A 26,949-nucleotide genomic window follows, 5' to 3' on the forward strand; every position below is an offset into this window, starting at 1 on the left:
TCCATTGTGATACTCAGCAAAGTGAAATGCAATAGGGTTTTCTTCTTTGAAGTCGATGCTCTTTATGTGTTCACTGACCCTGATGCGCAATTGGCGTTTTGTTTTGCCCACATATAGTTTCCTACAGGGGCACTCCAATATAATTAGCGTTACCCTACCAGTTTACTGTTATACTTTACTCCTTCCTGTAGTGTATCATAGAGCTGAGAGCCATGGTGACACGGGGCTGTAAAAGGTAGTAGAGGAGTCAGTGGTGCCAGTAGCTTACAATTAGCCCCATATGGGGTAAGTATAGCTCAGCATCCTGTGACCCCCTACCCAGACCTCTCGGGCATAGATACCAGGAAATATTTGGAGGTAATTGTGGCATGTCTGCATGTGTGAGTGGCGCCTTGTTGTGTTGTATGTGAATAACAACGCTGTTTCCCTTATTTAAACCTATTTTTAAATGGTGTTTGGAGGGGTGGGTCATTGTGCCTGTCAATTTTTTGGTAATTTTTTTCAATAAAGTCAATACTATTCAAATATCACCATTGTTGGTTCTCCATATGCAACTACTGTTTTGTGGGTGGTTATCCTGGTCTCCCCACGTTTTCTTTCTTTTCCTTAACTGTTTACCATTATCATTGAAAGTGAAAGTAAAAGGAAATCCGAAAGAAAACTAAGAGCTGGTTCACATCACGATTTATGCGTTCCAGATACGTTTCTGCATGCGTGTTTTTGATACCTTTTTTTACTTCATCTCAATTGAGGCCGTGCATTCCTATGCATTTTGCCACATTCCAGATGTGATTTATGCAGAAAAAAGCAACATTCTTTTGTTGAGTGCACTGGAATGCACTGCACTGATGTGAACTAGGGCCATTGGAATCCATGTTAAGCAGTGTCCATAGGTTTTTGATGCAGAATAAAAACACACTGCACTGCATCTAGTGTAAACCAGCCCTTAAAGTGATTGTAAGTGTTCTTTTTTTTTTTTTTAACCGCTTCAGATCCGGGCCATTGCCAAATGACGGCAACAGCGCAGATCTAAATTGCCGGGACGACGTCTATTGACGTCGTCCCGTGCACGAGCGGCCTGCGCGCCCCCTGCAGGGCGCGCGCGGCGCGCTCGGTGATCAGCGAGTCTATGAGACTCGCCTGATCACAGATCAGAGTAAGGGGTCGGTCCCGACCCCTTACCACATGATCAGCTGTCAGCCAATGACAGCTGATCATGTGATGTAAACAGAGCCGGTAATCGGCTATTTTCCCTCCTCGCGCTGACAGCGTGAGGAGAAAAAAAAAACCCGATCACCGGCGGCCGTGATCGGGACATCAGTCCCGATCACGGCAATCTTCTGACACAAAGCAATAGGCAGCAGTGCTGCCTACCAGTGCCCACCAGCGTCACCCATCAGTGCCCACAGTGCCATCAATCAGCGCCACCCATCAGCACCCACATCAGTGCCACCCATCAGCACCCACATCAGTGCAACCTATCAGTGCCCATCAGTGTCACCTACCAGTGCCCATCAGTGCCGCCCATCAGTGCCCCCGATCAGTGCCCCCCATCAGTGGCACCTATCAGTGCCCATCCGTGCCACTTATCCGTGCCACCCATCCGTGCCACCCATCCGTGCCGCCCATCCGTGCCGCCCATCCGTGGCCATCAGTGCTGCCTTATCTGTGCCCATCAGTACCGTCTTATCTGTCCCCATCAGTGCCACCTTAACTGTGCCTATCAGTGCCGCCTTAACTGTGCCTATCAGTGCCGCCTTATCTGTGCCTATCCGTGCCCATCAGTGCAGCCTATCAGTGCCCATCAGTGCCGCCTCATCAGCGCATATCAATGAAGGAGAAAAAGTACCTGTTTGCAAAATTTTATAACAAACTATTAAACATGATTTTTTTTTTTTTTCAAAAATTTCCATCTTTTTTTGTTTGTTTAGCAAAAAATAAAAACCCCAGCTGTGATTAAATACCACCAAATGAAAGCTCTATTTGTGGGAAAAAAATGATAAAAATTTCATTTGGGTACAGCGTTGTATGACCACGCAATTGTCATTCAAAGTGCGACAGCGCTGAAAGCTCAAAATTGGTCTGGGCAGGAGGGGGGTTTAAGTGCCCAGTAAGCAAGTGGTTAAATAACAAACATATCATACTTATCTCCACTGTGCTTTGCACAGAGTGGCCCCGAACCTCGTCTTCTGGGGTCCCCCGACGGCGGTCGCGGCTCCTCCCCACATCAGATAACCCCCTAGGAGAAGCGCTCTCCTGAGGGGATCACCTTGTGGGCAAACTCCCAAGTCCAGCATTCGGCGTCCATAGACGCCAAATGTATGACTGGGCCATGCCCCCTGGCACACACATCATTGGATTTGATTGACAGCAGCGGGAGCCAATGGTTGCGCTGCTATCAATCTATCCAATCAAGAGCCAAGAACCCCATGCAGAGAGACAGCGCGTCCCTGCCGGTCAATTTCCAGGGTTTAGGTAAGTAAAGCGTGGGGGCAGGGGGGCCGGTCACTGCCAGGTGTTTTTTCACCTTAATGCATTGGATGCATTAAGGTGAAAAAACACGAAGGTTTACAACCCCTTTAATTTTTAAACCGCTTTAATTTTTAAGACTGGCTGCCATCATTTGATGGCGGCACAATGGCTCTCCTGTGCGAATCGCCGTAGGTTTACGGTGGCTCGTGCAGTAGAGTTGCCACCTCATCCCTTTAAACCCAAACACATATGAATTACACAGGTTCTGTGGCTGATTAAGGTGGTAATTAAACTCACTTGTTGCCTTATCTGCATTTAATTAGCCTCAGAACCTGTGTAATTCATATGTGTTCGGGTTTAAGGGGATGAGGTGGCAACCCTATGACGCGCAGGCTCAGTTGCGGGTGGGCGAGCTCCGCTGCGGGAGTGTGCAAGAGGGTCAGGAGGACTCGATGTCCTCCGGCGGCCTGAGATTGCCTTGTCCACCAGCAGAATGGGGAAATGCCAATGTAAACAAGGCATTTCCTCGTTCTGACAGGAGACATGACAGAGATCTACTGTACTCAGTGGTCAGGAATAGTGATCGGGAACAGTGATCGCTGTCATGTCTCAGTAAGCCCATCCCCCCCACAGTTAGAAACACGCATAGGGAACAAAGTTAACCCCTCGATCGCCCCCTAGTGTTAACCCCTTCCCTGCCAGTGACATTTATACAGTAATCAGTGGCAATTTTTAGCTCTGATCGCTGTATAAATGCCAATGGTCCCAAAAAAGTGTCCAAAGTGTCCGATATGTCCACCGCAATGTCGCAGTCATGATATAAAATCACAGATCACCGCCATTACTAGTAAAAAAAAAAAAAAAATATCAAAATGCCATAAATGTATCCCCTGTTTTGTAGACACTATAATTTTTGCACAAACCAATCAATATACGCTTATTGCAATTTTTTTTAACCAAAAATATGTAGAAGAATATATAAACTAATGAAGAAATGTGTTTTTAAAAAAAATAAATATGGGATATTTATTATAGCAAAAAGTAAAAAATATTGTTTTTTTTTTTCAAAATTGTCGCTCTTTTTTTGTTTATAGCGCAAAAAATAAAAACCGCGGAGATGATCAAATACCACCAAAAGAAAGCTCTATTTGTGGGGAAAAAAAGGACGTCAATTTTGTTTGGGTACAGCGTCGCATAACCGAGCAATTGTCAGTTAAAACAACACAGTGCCGTATCGCAATAAATGCTCTGGTCATTAAGGGGGTAGAACCTTCCGGGGCTGAAGTGGTTAAATGGAGACACTAGTTCTGGTGTAGGGTTGCCACCTCATCCCTTGAGCCCTGGTTCACATTACAGCGATTTGGCATGCGATTTGTCAAATTAAATGCCAAATCGACAGCTATTGCCAGCAATGGCACCGCCCGAATCAGTGTGACGCCGCATTTGCAGCGCCCCACCGATTCCCAAAAGTAGTTTCTGTACTACTTTTGTCGACTTCGGGGTGCGATTTCAATAGACATCTGTGGAGAAACCCACACAGGTATCTCTGAAATCGCCCCCGAAGACGGGACTGACATGCGGGCATAAAGTGTGAACCTAAGTTTAAAGTAATTGTAAGGGTAATTTTTTTTTTTAACTAACAAACATATCATACCTACCTCCACTGTGCAGCTCGTTTTGCACAGGGTGGTCCCGAACCTGGTCTCCTAGCTCCTCCCCGCATCAGATAACCCCCTGGGAGAAGCGTTCTCCCGGGGATTACCTTGCGGGTGTGCTCCCGAGTCCAGCATTCAGTGTCCATAGAGGCCAAATGCAGTACTCGGCCCCATCCCCCGGCGCCATTGGATTTTAATGACAGCAGCGGGAGCCAATGGCCAACCTATCCAAGCCGGGAGCCCGTGGAGAGAGAGTCAGCACGTCCCTGCCGACTGAATGAAGGGGTTGAGGTAAGTAAAATGGGGGGGGGGGGGTGGCTAGGGGGCCGGTGACTGCCAGGTGTTTTTTCACCTTAATGCATAGGATGCATTAAGGTGAAAATACACGTACCTTTACAACCCCTTTAAAACCGAACACGTAATTATTACACAGGTTCTGTGGCTGATTTAAGGTGGCAATTAAACTCACTTGGTCCCTCATCTGCATTAAATTAGCCTCAGAACATAAGTAATTCATATGTGTTCGGATTTAAAAGGATGAGGTGGAAAACCCTATTCTGGTGACACTGAGATTATCTCACTTTGAAGGGACTTCCTGTTTTCTTGATGGAACAGGAAGTGAAGGGAAATCTCTCCAATGGGAGACAGATGAAAAAAAAAAAACATGGACATTATAAGCCTCCCTTACTCTATCCAAAATGAAAGGAAAGTTTTCCATCTAGTGACACTTCAGACACGCATTGTCATATATGTGAACCAAAAATTCCTGTTTTTCTGGAAGCGTGTGCTATCTATGACAAGGTGTATAGCAATGTGCAAAGGGGGAATTCAGAGCTAACGTGCTCACAGTCACACCCCTGTAACAGCTCAGCGGTTTATATATAGTGTGTGGAATGTCTCTGGACCTTTGTTATCTTTGCTCCGATGTACCTAGACTACTAATTGTCCCTCATTAAAGGAAACCCAACAGCTCTCCAAATACAAAAGCTAAGCTGAGCTCTGTGCCATCCTCCAATCAGGTGGGGTCACATGACAGTCACAGCTTCTCTCCGATCACAAGACTCGTCTGGGAGGTGAGCCAGGACAATGCTCAGCAGCTGTCATGTGACCAGGAAGTAAGTCATGTGATCTGTTCAGGTTACAATGAGGAAACAAAGCTCACAGAAGTCTATGGGCTGAACACTAACACAGGTAAGTGAACTGATCGTTTCACAGAGGGAGTCATACATGTACACACAGTCAGCTCTATTCGTTTTTTACTGTACTAAAAGAGTTTGCAGAGGTATTAGAGAGTGAGTGTGTGTTGTGAATAGACTAGTTCTTCAATTCCTGGGGAGTTTTGGTTACAGAATCAGAGGTACAATGACCCTAGGGATTTGATCCTCACATTTCCTGTGCTGCTGGAAGCACGAACAACATGTACTGTTAGTTAGGACAGTGTTACTTAAAGGGGTTGTAAAGGTTTGTGTTTTTTTTCACCTTAATGCATAGGATGCATTAAGGTGAAAAAACACCTGTCAGTGACCGGCCTCCTAGACCCCCCCCCCGTTTTACTTACTTGAACCCTCGAACTTGTCCCACGGGTATGCACTGTCTCTCTACTAAGGGGTTCTCGGCTGTTGATTGAATAGATTGATAGCAGCGCAGCCATTGGCTCCCGCTGCTGTCAATCAAATCCAATGATGTGGCTGCCAGGGGGCGGGGCTGAGCCCTGCATTCAGCGTCTATCGACTCGGGAGCGCGCCCGCAAGGTAACCCCCCCGGGAGAGTGCTTCTCCAAGGGGGTTATCTGATGTGGGGAGGAGCCGAGAGAGCCGCCGAGGGACCCCAGAAGATCAGGTTCGGGGCCATTCTGTGCAAATCGAGCTGCACAGTGGAGGTAAGTATATGTTTGTTATTTTTAAAAAAAATTAACCTTTAGTGTCACTCCAGTCCCCAAGACGCTCCAACAAGTCATATTTTCAGGATTTCCCTCAGATGAAACTGCTGTGGTAATTATTAAGGCAGTGAAACTGATCAAATTGGCTGTGCAAAATAATGGAGAGCCTGAAAACATGACCTGTTGGGGGTATTTGAGGACTGGAGTTGAGGAACACTGGCTTAGGACATGGATGTATATCTGGAGTGGTGTTATGCCCTGTACACACGACGGAAAATGTGTGATAGGACCTTGTTGTCGGAAATTCGACCGTTTGTAGGCTCAGTCACACATTTTCCATAGGAATTTCCAACACACAAAGTTTGAGAGCTTGCTATAAAATTTTCCGACAATAAAATCCATTGTCGGAAATTACGATCGTATGTACACAAATCCGATGGACAAAGTGCCACACATGCTCAGAATAAATTAAGAGACGAAAGCTATTGGCTACTGCCCCGTTTATAGTCCCGACGTACGTGTTTTACGTCACCGCGTTCAGAACGATCGGATTTTCCAATAACTTTGTGTGACCGTGTGTATGCAAGACAAGTTTGAGCCAACATCCATCGGAAAAAATCCATGGATTTTGTTGTTGGAATGTCCGACTGTGTGTACAGGCATTAGGGTTGCCACCTCATCCCTTTAAAACCCAAGAACACATTCATTATGCAGGTTCAGGTGGTTATTTAAACTCTTCGGTGCCTTATCTGGATTAAATTAGCCTCAGAACCTGTGTAATTCATATATGTTCGGGTTTAAAGGGATGAGGTGGCAACCCTAAGTGGTGTACAGAATCCAAGATACTGGATAGCTGTCTTTAAAGTGATTATAAAGGCTGAAGGTTTTTTATGCATGAAGGCAAAAAACTTTGTGTGCAGCTCGCGCCCTCCCCCTCATAACTTACCTAAGCCCGATCGCCATCAAGTGATGTGCACGAGAGCTGGGGCTCTTACTCCTCATTAGCTGAGATGCCTTAGCAGAAGAGAGAGCCTTTTTATGTTCTCCTATATGTCCATGCACACATAGGCGTTTAGGGGCAGAAATCTGAATGCACCAAATCGCATTCAGGAGAGGAGTATTTTTTTGTTATCTTACCTGTCTAGTTTCCTTAATTATTATCCTTACTTATTATTATGGGGCCTCTATCTAAATACCGCACACCTCTGCTGCTCTTATTGAGTATCTATATTTTTCCCACTTACACCATGTCCTTTCAAAGGCTTCCAAACCCAACCCTTCACTAAACCTCAAGTATTCTAGGTAGTATATTTCATTGACTTTGTCAAACCACTCCCGCATTGAGGGACTTCTTTTGTCCTGCCAGTGTCTAGGAATAAGGCTTTTGGCCGCATTTATAAGATGTGATAGTAATGACTTCAAATAAGTTTTCGTGGGCATCTCACTCCCATGGAATAAGCATATCCGGGGATCATCTGGGATGGCCATCTCGGTAATCTCCGCAATAGTACCCCTTATCTCTTCCCAAAACTTCTTAATTTCCGGACATAGCCACCAGATGTGTGCCATAGTCCCGATATCATTACATCCCCTTCAACATAATTGTGAGGTTTCCCGCCGAATCCTATGTGCTCTGTCAGGTGTAATATACATTCTCGCCAATAATTTGTAATTCATCTCCACTATCCTACCAAGTGGTGTTAACCCTTTTCAATATCAGTCCCCAATCCCTTTCATCTAGCTTGAGACCTAGTTCGTTCTCCCACTTCACCTTGAATGGAGGGTATTCTGCACTCCCCAGATGCATTAAGACTCTGTATATCTTCGAAACCCCCCCTTTCCCTTTTTTCTCCATACATATTTTCTCCAGGGGTAGCAACTCCTTAGTCGACCTGATAGGCTGCGGGAGTGAATTAACAAAGTGTTTCAGTTGTTTATAGCGCCACGGGTTTATAATGAACCATGTATCTTTATCTTTTAGTTCTTGGTATGTGCAAATATTCCACTTCCCAAACATATCCTCCTTCCCAGGAGTGAAAAATTCTATATCTTTAAGTGGTATCAGTGGTGAGATAAATTCCCATTTTTCCCTTTTATGTAGTTTATTCCAAATTTTTAATATGTGTCTAGTGCTCTCCATTGTTCCCAAGCTCAATTTTCTACAATGTGGTGGGATCCATATTATCTTACCTAAATCTACTTCACTTTTACTATTCTCTATTTCCACCCAATGTTTTTCTTTATTATTTTTAACCCATTCTATAACACGTGATAAGGCGATTGCCTCATAATATTTCTTGATATCTGGTGCCCCCCACCCCCCTTTCGTCTTTTCTTTAGTTAATTGTGTAAAATTTATAAGAGGTTTTTTCCCTCTCCAAACAAACTTCACCAACATAGTGCGCAGAATTTTAAAATACCCCTGTGGCAGTGCTATTGGAAGCATTTGCATTTTGTATATAATCTTGGGTAAGATTATCATTTTATATAAATTTATTCCCCCCCCCCCCATGAAAGCTGACCTCTTGAGATTTTATTAAGTTCTTTCTTGATCTCATTAAGGAGTGGGATAAAGTTAGCCTTGAATAGTGACTCTATTGTTGGAGTAATTTTAACTCCCAAATAATTTAGTTCTTCTAAACCCCACCTGAAGGGGAAATATTTTTGATATGTAGTATCCCCGTAACTATTTTTATCGATCTCCAGCGTTTCGGATTTATCTGGGTTGACCCGGAAATTGGAGAGTTGCCCAAATTCTTTTAACGCTGATACCAGGTTTGGAAGGGTGGTCCTTGGGTGGGTGACGTAAAACAATACATCATCCGCATAAGCAGCTAATTTGTAGTCCTCGTTGCCCATTTTAACCCCACCAATGTCCGAACGCCTCCTGATCTTATTTAACAGGGGTTCCAGGGCTATCACAAACAGTAGCGGGGAAAGTGGGCATCCCTGCCTATTTCCGTTCTTCATTTCAAATGTATCAGAGAGGGTGCCGTTTACTTTGACTTTCGCAGTGGGGTGGGAATATAGAGCATTAATCCAATTAAGCATTCTCTCTCCCAACCCGATTTCCTCGAGTGTGCTCCACATGAAGCCCCAGTCTACCCTGTCAAAGGCTTTTTCAGCGTCAATTGACAGGAGTAGACCTGGGGCTCCACTTTTCTTAATCTCCTGAACCACCAATAACGTTTTAATACCGTTATCCCGCCCCTCTCTGCCTGATACAAAACCTACCTGGTCTGGGTGAATGGTCTCATTAATTATTGTTTTCATTCTTTAGGCTAATATTTTGGCAAATAGTTTTATGTCTACGTTTAGGAGTGCTATAGGCCTATAACTGGAGCATAACGTGTTATCTTTGCCTTCTTTCAGGATGATGGCTATGTTGGCTTCTAATGCTTCCCTTCTTATCTCCCACTTGTCCCCGATCCCATTCATATATGAGCACATCCTGGGAACAAGTAGGTCCTGGTATTTTTTATAGTATAAAACCGTCAGCCCATCAGGCCCTGGGCTTTTACCTACTGGGGTTTCCTGGAGAGCTTTCCTAAGTTCTTCTTCAGTGAAAGGGGTCTCTAACAAGTTCTTTTCCTGATCCGTGATCTTATGTAGTCGAGCCTCTTTTAAATAGTTTTTTGTTCTCTCTCTTTTTATTTCTTTGGCTTTTTGTGAGTTGTTTTTTCCTATTGCATATAGCCCACCATAGTACTTTTGAAAGACTTTCGCGATGTCGCTGGTTTTATGCCTAAATTCTCCCGTTTTAGTCTTGATTTTTTTCAATGAAGTTAATAGATTTTTTTTTTTCTCACGACCCCTGCCAGATATTTACCAGGTTTATTACCATTTATATATCTTTCTTTCTTCGTTAAATTAAACACCTTACGTGTTTCTTGCTCTGCCAGGTTCCTCAAGTCCTCTCTTTTCCTATGGAGGTTTGCCAATACCAATTTTTTGTGTTGTTGTTCTAATACATAGATTTCTTTTGTCAGAGCTATCTTATCTTTCATCATTTTTCTCTTTTTCTCAGCCCCCACCATCATAAAAATACCCCTTATGTAGGCTTTATGAGCCTCCCAGACTGTTGCCTCGGCTACCTCCCCTGCCTCATTAATTTTAAAATACCACTCTAGTTCTTCTCTTATCTGTATCTTTGTCATGAAGTAGGTCCTCATTTAATTTCCAGCTATTACCCCGTTTCTGTTGCTCCCCGATTTCTATTTGTAATTTTACCGGCGCGTGGTCTGAAGAGGTCATAGTACCAATGCTTGCACAAGTGACCCTTTCCAGTAACCTATGGTCCGTTAAGAAAACGTCTAACCTCGAGTATGTCGCATGAACGGGAGAGTAATATGTGTAATCACGTACTTTCTCATGTTGCATCCTCCAAACATCAACCAGTTGATATTGGTGCAACTTCTTTTTTAGTTTTTTCACCCAACCTTCTCCTGTCCCCAGTGCATGTGACGTACTATCTTTTGCTGGGTCCAAACAGAAATTAAAGTCCCCTGCAATTATGGCCCCTCCTCTCTTAAATTCTTCAAACTTCGCCAGAACTCCCCTTATAAATCTATTTTTATTTTTATTTGGTCCATAGATGTTTGCCAATGAACATTCGAAACCGTTTAACTTCCCTCTCAAAAAGAGGTATCGCCCCTCAGGATCAGTCAGTCTAGTCTCGGGCTCGAGCTTTACTTCCTTGGCAAACCCTATTGCGACCCCTTTTGCGCCCCTAGTCGGAGAGTCACCATAAAACCAGACTGGGAAATCTTTAGAGTAAATTTTTTGACCACTACCCACCCACAGATGAGTCTCCTGCAGCAGTGTCACATCAGCCTTCAGGAACTTCAGTTCTCGCAGTAGATTAGCCCTCTTAGTGGGGGCATTCAACCCCCTAACGTTATGTTATTAAATTTACACTAGACATTGTTTTTTTTTTTTTTTTTTTTTTCTTCTCTATTTTTCTTTCCCTTTTTCCCTTCCTCTTCTCTTTTCCCCTTAGAAGCGCAATCAAGGGAGAAGGAGACGTTTTTCTAAAAAGATTAGGGTGTGTGAAGCACTGAGGTAAATGCAAGTTTCCAGCCCCCCTCCCCCCCTTAGCACCCCCCTCCCACCTGTATCTTTCCCTCTCCCCTGCTCTACCCTTTCCCCAACCACCCCCTCCCCCTCCCTTCCACTTGGGGGTAACGGGCCATCTCATGGCCCAAAAAAACGTGGCCCCTCTTACACCACCCGGCCCTTCGGTTAGCCCCTTAGAGGTTGAGCTCAGAGAAGCAATCCTTGGATCCCGAGAGCTTCCCCAGGAGTGGGATATTGCATACCCCACCCCCCCCCCCCCCCCCAGCTATCCCACACTTTTCCTTATTTCACCCCGAACTTATAGTTTTATGAGTCTCGTTATGACTACTTTTTCCTTGTTTCTGGGCCTTTCATTTTAAAGACTGGTTTCCAAGCCGGTGGGTCCTCTGTAGTATCTTGGCTTACTATTCTTTCCCACCAACCCGGAATTTCAACAAGTGGTATGTCTAGACGCTGACAGAACTTCCGCATCTCTTCAGGAAATCTCAATGTTGCCGAGCGACCTTCTTTGCGCCCAATTAGGCATGCTGGGAACCCCCAAGAATATTGAACGTCATGTGTTTTAAGTTGAACCAGTAGCGGTTTGAGAACTCTTCTTCTAGATAATGTCTCTGCTGCCAAGTCTGGGAAAATCTGCAGGTTTGTCTCTCCGAACATCACTGGTTGGTTCCTTTGCATACTGGATGTCATCTGCTCCTTGTCCTGATAATTGTGAAATCTTACGATTACATCCCGTGGAGCATCCTCGCTAACCTCTGTAGGTTTTCTAATCCTGTGTACTCTGCCCAGTTTAATTTTGGGGCTGTTATCCAGTGGATTCAATAGGCCTCCAAATATTTGATCAATTTTTTTCTTGCAGATTCTCCTTTTCTCCTTGTATCTCTAGAAAGGCCTCTAATCCATAGGTTTTTCCTCCTATGACGGTTCTCCTGGTCTTCCAGTCTGTACAATAAATTCCTCTGTTCTCGCTGGATCTCTTCCATCTGTTCTTTGAGCTTTTTTATCTCTATCCCTTATCTATCCATCGTTGTTTCAACCTCTTCTACTCTGTTTAAGATGTGGTTCATATCTTCCCGTACTGTTTCTATTTCTCCTTTAATCGAGGTTTCCAGCCGTGCGAACATTTCTGCCATCTCACTCTTAGTTGGCAGTTGTTTGTTTTGTTGGGGTACCATAGCTGTTTCTTCTGTTATCTCAGTACTTGCGGTATGTGTATCCATCTCAACCAACTGTCTTCTCGTATTGACTTTGGGTGGACACTCAGGGGTTTTGTTTTTTGTTCCAGCTGCCTTTCCCGGGCTTTCTTTGCCACTATCCTGGACCATATATTTTCTGATAGTGCCCGGGCTTCATTTGTTCTAGTGGCGTTAGCTGAGTTGGCTGTGGCCCCCTTCCCTGGTTTTCCCTTCATTTTTCCCCTTCTTCTTTCCTCCCCTCCCTCCACTCTACTGAGCTTCAGATGGGGACCTGATTCCACAGGGATATTCAAAGTTATCCAGGGTTATGTACCCCCACTATCTACTCCCTCCCCTCCACTCTCCTTCTGTTACCATCAGGGGCAGAATCAGATACCATCAGGGGCAAAATCACCCATGTCAAACCCCACTTCAAAGAGTTTACTTAGTGGACTAAGTGAGCAGTAGGTATAGAGAATAGGCAGATCACTCAGGAGGTCTCCAATTGGAAATAAGAGGTCCCGCCTATTCTTCTCTAGGGAGTCTACACAAATGCTGTTGGCTATATAAATTGTGCACTGTTAAACACTCTGAAAAATATCCAAAAAGTCCAGAGGAATATCCGGATAGTCCCGGTACGGTGCTTCTTTACTAGGCTATTTAGGTTCCTGGACCCCGATCTTTATTAATATCTTTTACCCCCAGGTTACCCAGTAGGCTATTCAGATCTATTGAGGGATCACTAGCAGCAATCTGATTGTACGTTCTGGCTACACAATTAATATTGAGGCCGCCTAACGGGATTTCAGGTACTACTTGTTCCAGCGGGACCACGAACCGCAAGCCAAGAGCCGTCCACTCCTGCACAGGGGGCCTCTCGGACCCAGCTCCCCCTACACAACAAGCCCGCCAAGCTTCAATCTGTGCATGCAGTCCAGGTGTGTGTGTGTCTCCTACCCCAAACAGAAACATGTTTTCTATAGATACCTAGTGGGGGGAGGGTACCCAGAGTCTATGTACATTTAGCATTAAATATGGCCCGAAGCGGATGTGAGCAAAAAAAAAAAAAACAAAAAAAAAAAAGGTATGCATCAAGTCACATAGTCCAACAGACTCATATTAAATACATCCGCCTTTGAAGCGTCTTAGGTTAGCTTGGTTCTATCAATAAACCTCATGATATGCTAAAAATGCTATAGACCACAATACAGATAATATAAGGAGGACAAGAAAGTCAGAGCTCTTTGAGTCTAATTGTGATATCCCGAGAACAACCTATCGATCTTCCTGGTTCTTCTCAAGGCCACTGTAATAGGTGCCCCCACAGTATACAATTAGAGGAGTACACTTACCCCCTCTGCCGGGTTTGAGCAATCTTACCCATCTCCTGATCGTCTGGGGGTTTTATTTCCACTTTGTCCTCTTCCTCTGCTATAATATCTCCCACGCCTCCCTGCGGTGGATGGTTAATGGGTAGCGAGGTGGCGGGCTCGTGAGCCCCGTATCGGCGTCTCGCTGTAGGTGGCAGTGGATCGCAGCGTCCGCTTCAGGTGAGTGTCAGAGCTCCTGTCGCAGGATTGGTTTGGCGTATCTCCTTGCAGCTGTGATATCCGCTCTCCCCACTCGCTCCCAACATGCCTTTAGAGCGCCAAACCACTATCAGGGATATCCGAGGGAGGGGAGAGTCGAAGGCACCGGGTGCCGGGTCGGGGGGGGCCGCGGGAAGCCCAGGGGGGGGGACGATCCACATCTAACCCGAGGCCAGAGCCAGGATCACGGGAGGAGAGGCTCCAGGCATACCCCACATCCCAGGACTAGCGTCAGACCCGACCGGACGCCCACATCCGGCTCCTCCCTCTGCAATGCTCTCCCCAACATGGATATAATTCTTGCCATTTGTTCTGTTTATATGAATGTGACGCTGTTCATTTCCTCTTGCTCTGTATGCTCAGTATCTGCAGAGCTCCACTTCCATTGTTCTGTATGCTAGTTGCACACTAGTAGTATTTTGTTCAAAATGTTTTGTAATAAAAACATTCAATTTTCTAATCACGTGTGGGATCAAAACAATTTTTCGTTTTCAGCGAAAAAAGGGGCAGCCTGGAAACATTTTCTTTAACCAGTTCAATACAGGGCACTTTTAGCCCCTTCCTGCCCAGGCCAATTTTCAGCTGTTAGCGCTGTCGCATTTTGAATGACAATTGCACGGTCATAAATGTACCCAAACAACATTTTTATCATTTTTTTTCCCCCCACAAATATAGCTTTTTTTTGGTGGTATTTGATCACCACTGGGGTTTTTATTTTTTGCTCTACAAATAAAAAAAACTAAAAAAAAAAAAAAAGTTTTTCTTTGTTTCTGTTACAAAACATTGTAAATAAGTAAGTTTTCACCTTCACTGATGTGCACTGATGAGGTGCAACTGATGGTGAGGCACCTATATGCAGCACTGATAGGCGGAACTGGTGGCACTGATAGGCAGCACTGATCAGGAGGCACTGGCAGGCATCCCTGGTGGGCTAGTGGGCATCCATGGTGGTCTCCAGTGGGAATCCTCGATGGGTCTGCACTGATAATCAATGCGCTGATTATCAGCACAGACACCCTCCCCCCCCCCCCCCCCCCCGTCAGGAGAGCAGCCGATCGGCTCTTCTCTACCCACGCCTGTCAGTGAGTATAGAGGAAAATCCAATAAACGGCACTTCCTGGTTACCATGTGATGAGCTGTGATTGGACGCAGCTCATCACATGGTAAAGAGCCTACGTCATAGGCTCTTTACCTAGATTGGAGATGCGGTGTGTCAGACTGACTCACTACCGATGACTGTGTTGTGCACCCCCGCGGGCGCGTGCTAGCGACTTATCCTGCTGGACGTCATATGTCAGGCTAATACAACCACTTTCCACCAGTCATTTTGCTATATGGCAGGCGGGAAGTGGTGAATGAATGAATTTCTAACAGTGAATGTGATTTTCATTCAGGAAATGTCATTCATCTGGAAATCAAACAAAACAGTGAAGTCCTTTCAAACCACATTCATTCAGTCATCAAATGTACAAAGAATTTATTTCATTATATGTACTTATATAGCACTGTCAACTTACACAGAGATTTACATTTATAGGTATGTGGCTGAGGACTTATACCTCTTTAATTCATCCAAAATAATATAGAGGGTTATTTTAACTGGCCTTCTACATCTCCTCTGCACAATAGATCGACCCTGACAAAGATAATCGTCAAATTTGCCTACAAGTGTAATGCATTAAGGCATGAAATTACAGCTATAAATGTTAGCGAATTGACTTTTCCCTTAAATTAGCACTAAGTGGTGATAAATAAAATAATACTAAAGTCATTATCAATTAACAAAGCTAAAATACATGTTATCTTCCATAACAATTTATATCCAATAATATTTAATAATTATCGTAATGGCAAATAACATTTTGTTTATAGCTTTTTAATTCCCCCTATAATGTAAGAATTGCTGGAGAACTATGACATGAGACAGGGAGCAATAAAGAACTTACAGCAGCTTCTGTGCACATGTGCTAATAGATGAGATGGCAAAAGGAATGACACGCTCAATAGACAATAGAGTTGATTTACTTAAACTGTACAGTGCTAAATGTGGTGCAGCTGTGCATGGTAGTCAAACGGCTTCTAACTTCAGCTTGTTCAGTTATAGAGCACTGTTTTCTAAATTTGATTTGTAACATTTGTTTTTTTTTTTCCACATAGTAAAATAAAAGCATGACCAAATCAGTCGCAGTGTAGCTGAAATGAAGTTTGTCTCTGGTGAATGCACAGTACTTTTATATCATAAGTTTGTCTTTAATGCAGAACTCCACACAAACGTTCTGCTTTAAGACCTCCTCCCTTCCTGTGCCATATTTGGCATATCATTTTGGGGGGAGCAGGTACCTAGTTTTGACAGGTAGGTACCCACTCCCGATAGGATTGAAGTTCTCTCCCTCCCTGCAGTATTCTGGGACACATCAAAGGTCACACATGCCAGTACCACATCTTCGTCGCTCAGCAGTCATTGGCTGCTGGGACCACGGGCGTCTCAACAACCATTGACGTCACCTATGCTCCCCGCCCCCTGCTGCTGACTATTTCATGGGTCCTGGCTCTCACTCCTTGCCGGCTGCGAGGTATGGTGCCCATGAGAGTGCCCCTTAACATAAAATGTACCCATCAGCGTGCCCCTTAACAGAAAGTGTGCAGAAAACTGCCCCCTGCAGCTTGCTACCTCTGCTGGCTGCTGCCCTCAAGGTATGTGAAGTGTAATATTTACAGGGGCACACTTTCTGTTAAGGGGCACGCTGCTGGGCACATTTCATGTTAAGGGCCACTCTGATGGGTACAACATGTGCCCTTACCATAAAATGTGCCCATCGGCATGCCCCTTATTTTATGGTAAGGGGCACGCTGATGGGCACATGTTCCCCTTAACATAAAATGTGCCCATCAGCATACCCCTTTTTTTTTTGTTAAGGAGCAAGCTGATGGGCACATTTTATGTTAAGGGACACGCTGGTGGGCACATTATGTTAAGGGGCAGGCTGATAAGGGCATCTGATGTAAGGGGGCACTCTGATGGGTATGCCTGATGTAAGGTGGCACTCTGATGGGGGCACCTGATGTAAAGGGGGCACTCTCATGGCGACACCTAATGTAAGGGGTCACTCTGATGAGGACACCCTATGTAAGGGGGCACTGTGGGCGAACCTTATATAATGGGGCACTCTGGGGACAAATGATTTAAGGGGGCACACCGATGGGAGACACCAGATGTAAGGGGGCATTCCTTTGCAGAAACCTGATATAAGTGGGCACTCTGACGGGAATACCTGATGTAAGGTGGCACTCTGATGGGAACACCTGATATAAGAGAGTACTTTGACGGTGGCAGCTGATTTATGGGGGCAATGTAATGAATTACTCTGGTAGGGGCACCTGATGTAAGGGGAACATCCAATTTACATTTACAGAGTATTACCAGAGTGTGTTGAGGAAACGATCACAAAAGCACCAGAGAGCGTGGCTTACCCCCAAAAAAGTGAAGTAGACGTGTACAATCTTTCATGGCATAGACTTGAGATTCGGACCTCGGGCAGAAGAAAATTTTAGTGACTGGACCTCCTTGAATTTTATTTCAATACTTAAGGCATGTACGGGATATCAAAGCCTGCTGGGATCTGTAAAGTTGAGAAACCTCATTCTGGCCCTGGCAGGATGGACAATATAAAGCTAATTTCCTGTACATGGGAGGGCTGTGATTGTATTTACATTTTGTTTAGGAGGAAATTGGGTTGTCTGTGATGACTAGTTACAATGCTCTTATCCCTTAAAAACAATTTCAACAAGAATTGACCTCTCTTGTAGCAACATTCGGTTCCACCCCTTCCTCAGACCCAATATTTACATTCATTTAGCATAGTGATATTGTGCATAATGATAACAAAATAGCATCAAAATGTATTTTTTCCTGCTTGCCTGAAATAAAACGATTAATTTTAATGTATTTCTTATTTATTTTTTATTATTTTTATTTTCTTTAGACTCCATAAATACAGAAACACCAGAGAAAAAGCCATGGAGTTCTGGATCACTGATACCAATCATACTGCCCACAATGACAGTTCCAATCTGGCAATTGGCTTTGCATCTTCTGCCATTTCCGTTATTTTGTTTGGATCAAATTTTGTGCCAGTGAAGAAGTTTGACACTGGAGATGGTATGTGAATGTTTATGTAACCATGCATTCTGCTGCTGGCTTAATATATATGTTTGTTACAGGTACTTTTATAGCGCTGTCAATTTACACAGCACTTTACATATATATTATACATTCACATCGGCTCCTGCTCTCAAGGAGCTTACAATCTAAGAAGCCTAGTACATACAGGCAGAATGCCGGGTGACGACGGCCAGTTCAATAGAAACTGGCTGAAACTCAGCCCGTGTGTACTGCATCTGGTTTGACAGAAGCCTGCTGTTTGGCTGGCTTCTGTTGAAGGGGCATGACCAAAAAAGGTCTGCCGATCGGCTATCGATCAGAGCTCTTAGCCATTGACTTAAGTGTTCTGGTGTGGGGGAAGTCACCCCGTCAGAACACAATAGTACAGCAGGGGAGATCATTGTACTAACATTACATGGTTAGTATAGCGGCTGTTCCTAAACTGTCAGTTTTTTTTTTTGTTTTTTTTCAGCCCTGCGGAGTTGAATGAAAAGAAACTATTAGTGTGTACCAAACTTAACTCACATGCATACATCCACATACTAGGGACCATTAAGACAGGAGCAAATAAACCCACCAGCATGTCTTTGGAGTGTAGGAGGAAACCCATGTAGGCACAGGGAGAGGTTGCAAACTCTGTGCAGGTAGTGTCATGGTTGGGTTTCGAACCAATGACCATATTGCTGCCAGGGGGAAGTGCTAATCGCTTAGCAATTTTTATTTCACTCAGCATTTTCCTTTTTATAATTAACAAGACAGCATCGCAGGTGCAGCGCAGGCTTGTATATTCCTGTACACAAATTTGCGCACAGAACCTGTAATAAATTGAGGATCGCTCAGGGAGTGCTTGTCTGCTTTTTGGTGCCCTCGCATTGAAGCCGAGCACAGGACAGCTCACAGCCTATGCTCCTCATGGAAACAAGATTCCAACTTCATTACAATGACTTCAAGGCTTGTCTCAGGGAAGGGAGAGGGGATGTCCCACGGGTGTGCTAACTAAACAAGGGGACAGTGGCCGCTATGCTTTGCCACTGCCCTGCTACAGTAATACCCACTAATACAGACTGTTTGTGGGGAGGAACAGAGACGATGTTTATGAAAGGAAAAAAAAAAACTCTACAGGTTGTGTGAACATGATTTTCTGAAGATAATCAATACTATTCAGTAGTCCAATACCTACAAAAACTGTAAATATTATTGCCAGATTTAGGATATAATAATTGCTAGGAAGCTAGTGTGGAATGTTAAAGGTATTGTAATGCTCAAATGTTTTTGTTGTTTTAACTAGATATTCGTGTAATATACAGTGAGGACGGAAAGTATTCAGACCCCCTTAAAGCGGGGTTCCACCCAAATTTTGAACATTATCTCTATGCATTCTCTTCCTTGCCTAGATGCTGACATGCTGTGTAAAAAAATTTAAATCGCCGTAATTACCTTTTTTTTTTTTCTAATCTTCTTAGCACTTCCTGGTTTTCCTCCCATGGGAGTAGGCATGTTTCTAGCCTCTCCCAGACCTCCCACAGTCCCCTGGGAGTTAGTCTCAGGCTTCCCAGCATGCATTGTGCAACAGTGTCATCACAACACCTCGGTGAATGCTGGGAGCAGGAAATACATGCTTGTGGGCTTCAAATGCCCACAATGAAGATGGAAACCGCCTTCAGTGAATTTTATAAGTTATTCTTTACAACGAAATCGGACACAGGCGGACTTATTACACAGAACATGTGAGTAGATAATCATGAGAAGAAAAGTTTGTGAATGAACTCCAAAAAAAAACGATAGATAAGTGGACCCCCGCTTTAAATTTTTCACTTTGTTATATTGCAGGCATTTGCTAAAATCTATTAAGTTCATTTTTTTCCTCATTAACCACTTAAGGACCGCCTAACGCCGATTTACGTCGGCAAGGCGGCACGGGCAGGCAAAATCACGTACATGTACGTGATTTGCCTCTCGCGGGTGGGGGGTCCGATCGGACCCCCCCCCGGTGCCCGAAGCGGTCCCGTTCTGTTCCCCGGCGATCCGAGATGAGGGGGAGGCCATCCGTTCGTGGCCCCCCCCTCGCGATCGCCGCCGGCCAATGGGAACACTCCTTTGCTGCTGTATGCTAAACAGCAGCAAAGGAAATGATGTCATCTCCCCTCGGCTCGGTATTTTCCGTTCCAGCGCCGAGGGGAGAAGACATCAATGTGAGTGCACAACACACACACACACAGTAGAACATGCCAGGCATACAAAACACCCCGATCCCCCCCCCGATCCCCCCCCAATCACCCCCCCCCCCCTGTCACAAACTGACACCAGCAGGTTTTTTTTTTTTTTTTTTTTTTTTTTTTCTGATTACTGCATAGTGTCAGTTTGTGACAGTTACAGTGTTGGGACAGTGAGTATCACCCCCCTTTAGGTCTAGGGTACCCCCCTAACCCCCCCTAATAAAGTTTTAACCCCTTGATCACCCCCTGTCACCAGTGTTGCTAAGCGATCATTTTTCTGATCGCTGTATTAGTGTCGCTGGTGACGCTAGTTAGTGAGGTAAATATTTAGGTTCGCCGTCAGCGTTTTATAGTGACAGGGACCCCCATATACTACCTAATAAATGTTTTAACCCCTTGATTGCCCCCTAGTTAACCCTTTCACCACTGATCACCGTATAACCGTTACGGGTGACGCAGGTTAGTTCGTTTATTTTTTATAGTGTCAGGGCACCCGCCGTTTATTACCTAATAAAGGTTTAGCCCCCTGATCGCCCGGCGGTGATATGCGTCGCCCCAGGCAGCGTCAGATTAGCGCCAGTACCACTAACACCCACGCACGCAGCATGCGCCTCCCTTAGTGGTATAGTATCTGATCGGATCAATATCTGATCTGATCAGATCTATACTAGCGTCCCCAGCAGTTTAGGGTTCCCAAAAACACAGTGTTAGCGGGATCAGCCCAGATACCCGCTAGCACCTGCGTTTTGCCCCTCCGCCCAGCCCACCCAAGTGCAGTATCGATCGATCACTGTCACTTACAAAACACTAAACGCATAACTGCAGCGTTCACAGAGTCAGGCCTGATCCCTGCGATCGCTAACAGTTTTTTTGGTAGCATTTTGGTGAACTGGCAAGCAAGCACCAGGCAGCGTCAGGTTAGCGCCAGTACCGCTAACACCCACGCACGCACCGTACACCTCCCTTAGTGGTATAGTATCTGATCGGATCAATATCTGATCCGATCAGATCTATACTAGCGTCCCCAGCAGTTTAGGGTTCCCAAAAACGCAGTGTTAGCGGGATCAGCCCAGATACCTGCTAGCACCTGCGTTGTGCCCCTCCGCCCGGCCCAGCCCATCCCACCCAAGTGCAGTATCGATCGATCACTGACACTTACAAGGCACTAAACGCATAACTGCAGCGTTCGCAGAGTCAGGCCTGATCCCTGCGATCGCTAACAGTTTTTTTGGTAGCATTTTGGTGAACTAGCAAGCACCGGCCCCAGGCAGCGTCAGGTTAGCGCCAGTACCACTAACACCCACGCACGCAGCATACGCCTCCTTTAGTGGTATAGTATCTGAACGGATCAATATCTGATCCGATCAGATCAGATCTATACTAGCGTCCCCAGCAGTTTAGGGTTCCCAAAAACGCAGTGTTAGCGGGATCAACCCAGATACCTGCTAGCACCTGCGTTTTGCCCCTCCGCCCGGCCCAGTCCAGCCCACCCAAGTGCAGTATCGATCGATCACTGTCACTTACAAAACACTAAACGCATAACTGCAGCGTTTGCAGAGTCAGGCCTGATCCCTGCGATCGCTAACAGTTTTTTTGGAAGCTTTTTATTGAACTGGCAAGCACCAGCGGCCTAGTACACCCCGGTCGTAGTCAAACCAGCACTGCAGTAACACTTGGTGACGTGGCGAGTCCCATAAGTGCAGTTCAAGCTGGTGAGGTGACAAGCACAAGTAGTGTCCCGCTGCCACCAAAAAGACAAACACAGGCCCGTCGTGCCCATAGTGCCCTTCCTGCTGCATTCGCCAATCCTAATTGGGAACCCACCACTTCTGCAGCGCCCGTACTTCCCCCATTCACATCCCCCAACGAAATGCAGTCGGCTGCATGAGAGGCATTTTTATGTGCTCCCGAGTACCCCTACCCAACGAACCCCCCCCAAAAAGATGTTGTGTCTGCAGCAAACGCGGATATAGGCGTGACACCCGCTATTATTGTCCCTTCTGTCCTGACAATCCTGGTCTTTGCATTGGTGAATGTTTTGAACGCTACCATACACTAGTTGAGTATTAGCGTAGGGTACAGCATTGCACAGACTAGGCACACTTTCACAGGGTCTCCCAAGATGCCATCGCATTTTGAGAGACCCGAACCTGGAACCGGTTACAGTTATAAAAGTTAGTTACAAAAAAAGTGTAAAAAAAAAAAAAATATATATAAAATAAAAAAAAATAGTTGTCGTTTTATTGTTCTCTCTCTCTATTCTCTCTCTCTATTGTTCTGCTCTTTTTTTACTGTATTCTATTCTGCAGTGTTTTATTGTTATTGTTATTGTTATTGTTATTATGTTTTATCATGTTTGTTTTTCAGGTATGTAATTATTTATACTTTATTGTTTACTGTGCTTTATTGTTAACCATTTTTTTGTCTTCAGGTACGCCATTCACAACTTTGAGTGGTTATACCAGAATGATGCCTGCAGGTTTAGGTATCATCTTGGTATCATTCTTTTCAGCCAGCGGTCGGCTTTCATGTAAAAGCAATCCTAGCGGCTAATTAGCCTCTAGACTGCCTTTACAACCCGTGGGAGGGAATGCCCCCCCCCCCCCCCCCACCGTCTTCCGTGTTTTTCTCTGGCTCTCCTGTCTCAACAGGGAACCTGAGAATGCAGCCGGTGATTCAGCCAGCTGACCATAGAGCTGATCAGAGACAAGAGTGGCTCCAAACATCTCTATGGCCTAAGAAACCGGAAGCTACGAGCATTTTATGACTTAGATTTCGCCGGATGTAAATAGCGCCATTGGGAAATTGGGGAAGCATTTTATCACACCGATCTTGGTGTGGTCAGATGCTTTGAGGGCAGAGGAGAGATCTAGGGTCTAATAGACCCCAATTTTTTCAAAAAAGAGTACCTGTCACTACCTATTGCTATCATAGGGGATATTTACATTCCCCGAGATAACAATAAAAATGATTTAAAAAAAAAAAAAATGAAAGGAACAGTTTAAAAATAAGATAAAAAAGCAAAAAAATAATAAAGAAAAAAAAAAAAAAAAAAAAAAGCACCCCTGTCGCCCCCTGCTCTTGCGCTAAGGCGAACGCAAGCGGCGGTCTGTCGTCAAACGTAAACAGCAATTGCACCATGCATGTGAGGTATCGCCGCGAAGGTCAGATCGAGGGCAGTAATTTTTGCAGTAGACCTCCTCTGTAGATCTAAAGTGGTAACCTGTAAAGGCTTTTAAAGGCTTTTAAAAATGTATTTATTTTGTTGCCACTGCACGTTTGTGCGCAATTGTAAAGCATGTCATGTTTGGTATCCATGTACTCGGTCTAAGATCATCTTTTTTATTTCATCAAACATTTGGGCAATATAGTGTGTTTTAGTGCATTAAAATTTAAAAAAGTGTGTTTTTTCCCCAAAAAATGCGTTTGAAAAATCGCTGCGCAAATACTGTGTGAAAAAAAAAAATGAAACACCCACCATTTTAATCTGTAGGGCATTTGCTTTAAAAAAATATATAATGTTTGGGGGTTCAAAGTAATTTTCTTGCAAAAAAAAAAAAACTTTTTCATGTAAAAAATAAGTGTCAGAAAGGGCTTTGTCTTCAAGTGGTTAGAAGAGTGGGTGATGTGTGACATAAGCTTCTAAATGTTGTGCATAAAATGCCAGGACAGTTCAAAACCCCCCCAAATGACCCCATTTTGGAAAGTAGACACCCCAAGCTATTTGCTGAGAGGCATGTCGAGTCCATGGAATATTTTATATTGCGACACAAGTTGCGGGAAAGAGACAAATTTTTTTTTTTTTTTTTTTTTTTTTGCACAAAGTTGTCACTAAATGATATATTGCTCAAACATGCCATGGGAATATGTGAAATTACACCCCAAAATACATTCTGCTGCTTCTCCTGAGTACGGGGATACCATATGTGTGAGACTTTTTGGGAGCCTAGCCGTGTACGGGACCCCGAAAACCAAGCACCGCCTTCAGGCTTTCTAAGGGGCGTGAATTTTTGATTTCACTCTTCACTGCCTATCACAGTTTCGGAGGCCATGGAATGCCCAGGTGGCACAAAACCCCCCCAAATGACCCCATTTTGGAAAGTAGACACCCCAAGCTATTTGCTGAGAGGTATAGTGAGTATTTTGCAGACCTCACTTTTTGTCACAAAGTTTTGAAATTTGAAAAAAGAAAAAAAAAAAAAGTTTTTTCTTGTCTTTCTTCATTTTCAAAAACAAATGAGAGCTGCAAAATACTCACCATGCCTCTCAGCAAATAGCTTGGGGTGTCTACTTTCCAAAATGGGGTCATTTGGGGGGGGTTTGTGCCACCTGGGCATTCCATGGCCTCCGAAACGGTGTTAGGCAGTGAAGAGTAAAATCAAAAATTCACGCCCTTAAAAACGCTGAAGGCGGTGATTGGTTTTCGGGGCCCCGTACGCGGCTAGGCTCCCAAAAAGTCCCACACATGTGGTATCCCCATACTCAGGAGAAGCAGCTAAATGTATTTTGGGGTGCAATTCCACATAGGCCCATGGCCTGTGTGAGCAATATATCATTTAGTGACAACTTTGTGCAAAAAAAAAAAAAAAAAAAAAAAAAGTGTCACTTTCCCGCAACTTGTGTCAAAATATAAAATATTCCATGGACTCAATATGCCTCTCAGCAAATAGCTTGGGGTGTCTACTTTCCAAAATGGGGTCATTTGGGGGGGGGTTGTGCCACCTGGGCATTCCATGGCCTCCGAAACTGTGATAGGCAGTGAAGAGTGAAATCAAAAAGTTACACCCTTAGAAATCCTGAAGGCGGTGATTGGTTTTCGGGGTCCCATACGCGGCTAGGCTCCCAAAAAGTCCCACACATGTGGTATCCCCGTACTCAGGAGAAGTAGCTGAATATATTTTGGGGTGCAATTCCACATAGGCCCATGGCCTGTGTGAGCAATATATCATTTAGTGACAACTTTTTGTAAATATTTTTTTTTTTTTTTTTTTTTGTCATTATTCAATCACTTGGGACAAAAAAAATAAATATTCAATGGGTTCAACATGCCTATCAGCAATTTCCTTGGGGTGTCTACTTTCCAAAATGGGGTCATTTGGGGGGGTTTTGTACTGCCCTGCCATTTTAGCACCTCAAGAAATGACATAGGCAGTCATAAACTAAAAGCTGTGTAAATTCCAGAAAATGTACCCTAGTTTGTAGACGCTATAACTTTTGCGCAAACCAATAAATATACGCTTATTGACATTTTTTTTACCAAAGACATGTGGCCGAATACATTTTGGCCTAAATGTATGACTAAAATTGAGTTTATTGGATTTTTTTTATAACAAAAAGTAGAAAATATCATTTTTTTTCAAAATTTTCGGTCTTTTTCCGTTTATAGCGCAAAAAATAAAAACTGCAGAAGTGATCAAATACCATCAAAAGAAAGCTCTATTTGTGGGAAGAAAAGGACGCAAATTTCGTTTGGGTACAGCATTGCATAACCGCGCAATTAGCAGTTAAAGCGACGCAGTGCCAAATTGGAAAAAGACCTCTGGTCCTTAGGCAGCATAATGGTCCGGGGCTCAAGTGGTTAATGTACACACAGCACCCCGTATTGACAGAAAAACACAGAATTGTTGACATTTTTGCAGATTTATTAAAAATGAAAAACTGAAATATCAAATGGTCCTAAGTATTCAGACCCTTTGCTGTGACACTCATATTTAACTCAGGTGCTGCTCATTTCTTCTGATCATCCTTGAGATGGTTCTACACCTTCATTTGAGTCCAGCTGTGTTTTGATTATACTGATTGGACTTGATTAGGAAAGCTACACACTTGTCTATATAAGACCTTACAGCTCACAGTGCATGTCAGAGCAAATGAGAATCATGAGGTCAAAGGAACTGCCTGAAGAGCTCAGACAGAATTGTGGCAAGGCACAGATCTGGCCAAGGTTACAAAAAAAATTCTGCTGCACTTAAGGTTCCTAAGAGCACAGTGGCCTCCATAATCCTTAAATGGAACACGTTTGGGACGACCAGAACCATTCCTAGAGCTGGCCGTCCGGCCAAACTGAGCTATCGGGGGAGAAGAGCCTTGGTGAGAGAGGTAAAGAAGAACCCAAAGATCACTGTGGCTGAGCTCCAGAGATGCAGTCGGGATATGGGAGAAAGTTGTAGAAAGTCAACCATCACTGCAGCCCTCCACCAGTCGGGGCTTTATGTCAGAGTGGCACGACGGAAGCCTCTCCTCAGTGCAAGACACATGAAAGCCCGCATGGAATTTGCTAAAAAACACCTGAAGGACTCCAAGATGGTGAGAAATAAGATTCTCTGGTCTGATGAGACCAAGATAGAACTTTTTGGCCTTAATTCTAAGCGGTATGTGTGGAGAAAACCAGGAACAGCTCATCACCTGTCCAATACAGTCCCAACAGTGAAGCATGGTGGCGGCAGCATCATGCTGTGGGGGTGTTTTTCAGCTGCAGGGACAGGATGACTGGTTGCAATCGAGGGAAAGATGAATGCGGCCAAGTACAGGGATATCCTGGACGAAAACCTTCTCCAAAGTGCTCAGGACCTCAGACTGGGCCGAAGGTTTACCTTTCAACAAGACAATGACCCTAAGCACACAGCTAAAATAACAAAGTTGTGGCTTCACAACAACTCCATGACTGTTCTTGAATGGCCCAGCCAGAGCCCTGACTTAAACCCAATTGAGCATCTCTGGAAAGA

At 44.4% G+C, this 26,949-nt stretch overlaps 1 protein-coding gene across 1 annotated transcript in view; it reads left to right on the forward strand.

The window, feature by feature from the left end:
• Positions 1–5,163: 5,163 nt before the first annotated feature.
• Positions 5,164–26,949, forward strand: part of TMEM144 (transmembrane protein 144) — an 81,652-nt gene continuing 59,866 nt past the window's right edge. Inside the window, exons 1-2 of the mRNA XM_073605789.1 lie at positions 5,164–5,318; positions 17,830–18,005. Coding sequence (XP_073461890.1) covers positions 17,864–18,005 — 142 coding nt within the window. The 5' untranslated portion in view covers positions 5,164–5,318; positions 17,830–17,863. The remainder of the gene's footprint in view (positions 5,319–17,829; positions 18,006–26,949) is intronic.

The sequence above is a fragment of the Aquarana catesbeiana genome, linkage group LG01 (genome assembly GCF_042186555.1).
Source record: "Aquarana catesbeiana isolate 2022-GZ linkage group LG01, ASM4218655v1, whole genome shotgun sequence".
NCBI lineage: Eukaryota > Metazoa > Chordata > Amphibia > Anura > Ranidae > Aquarana > Aquarana catesbeiana.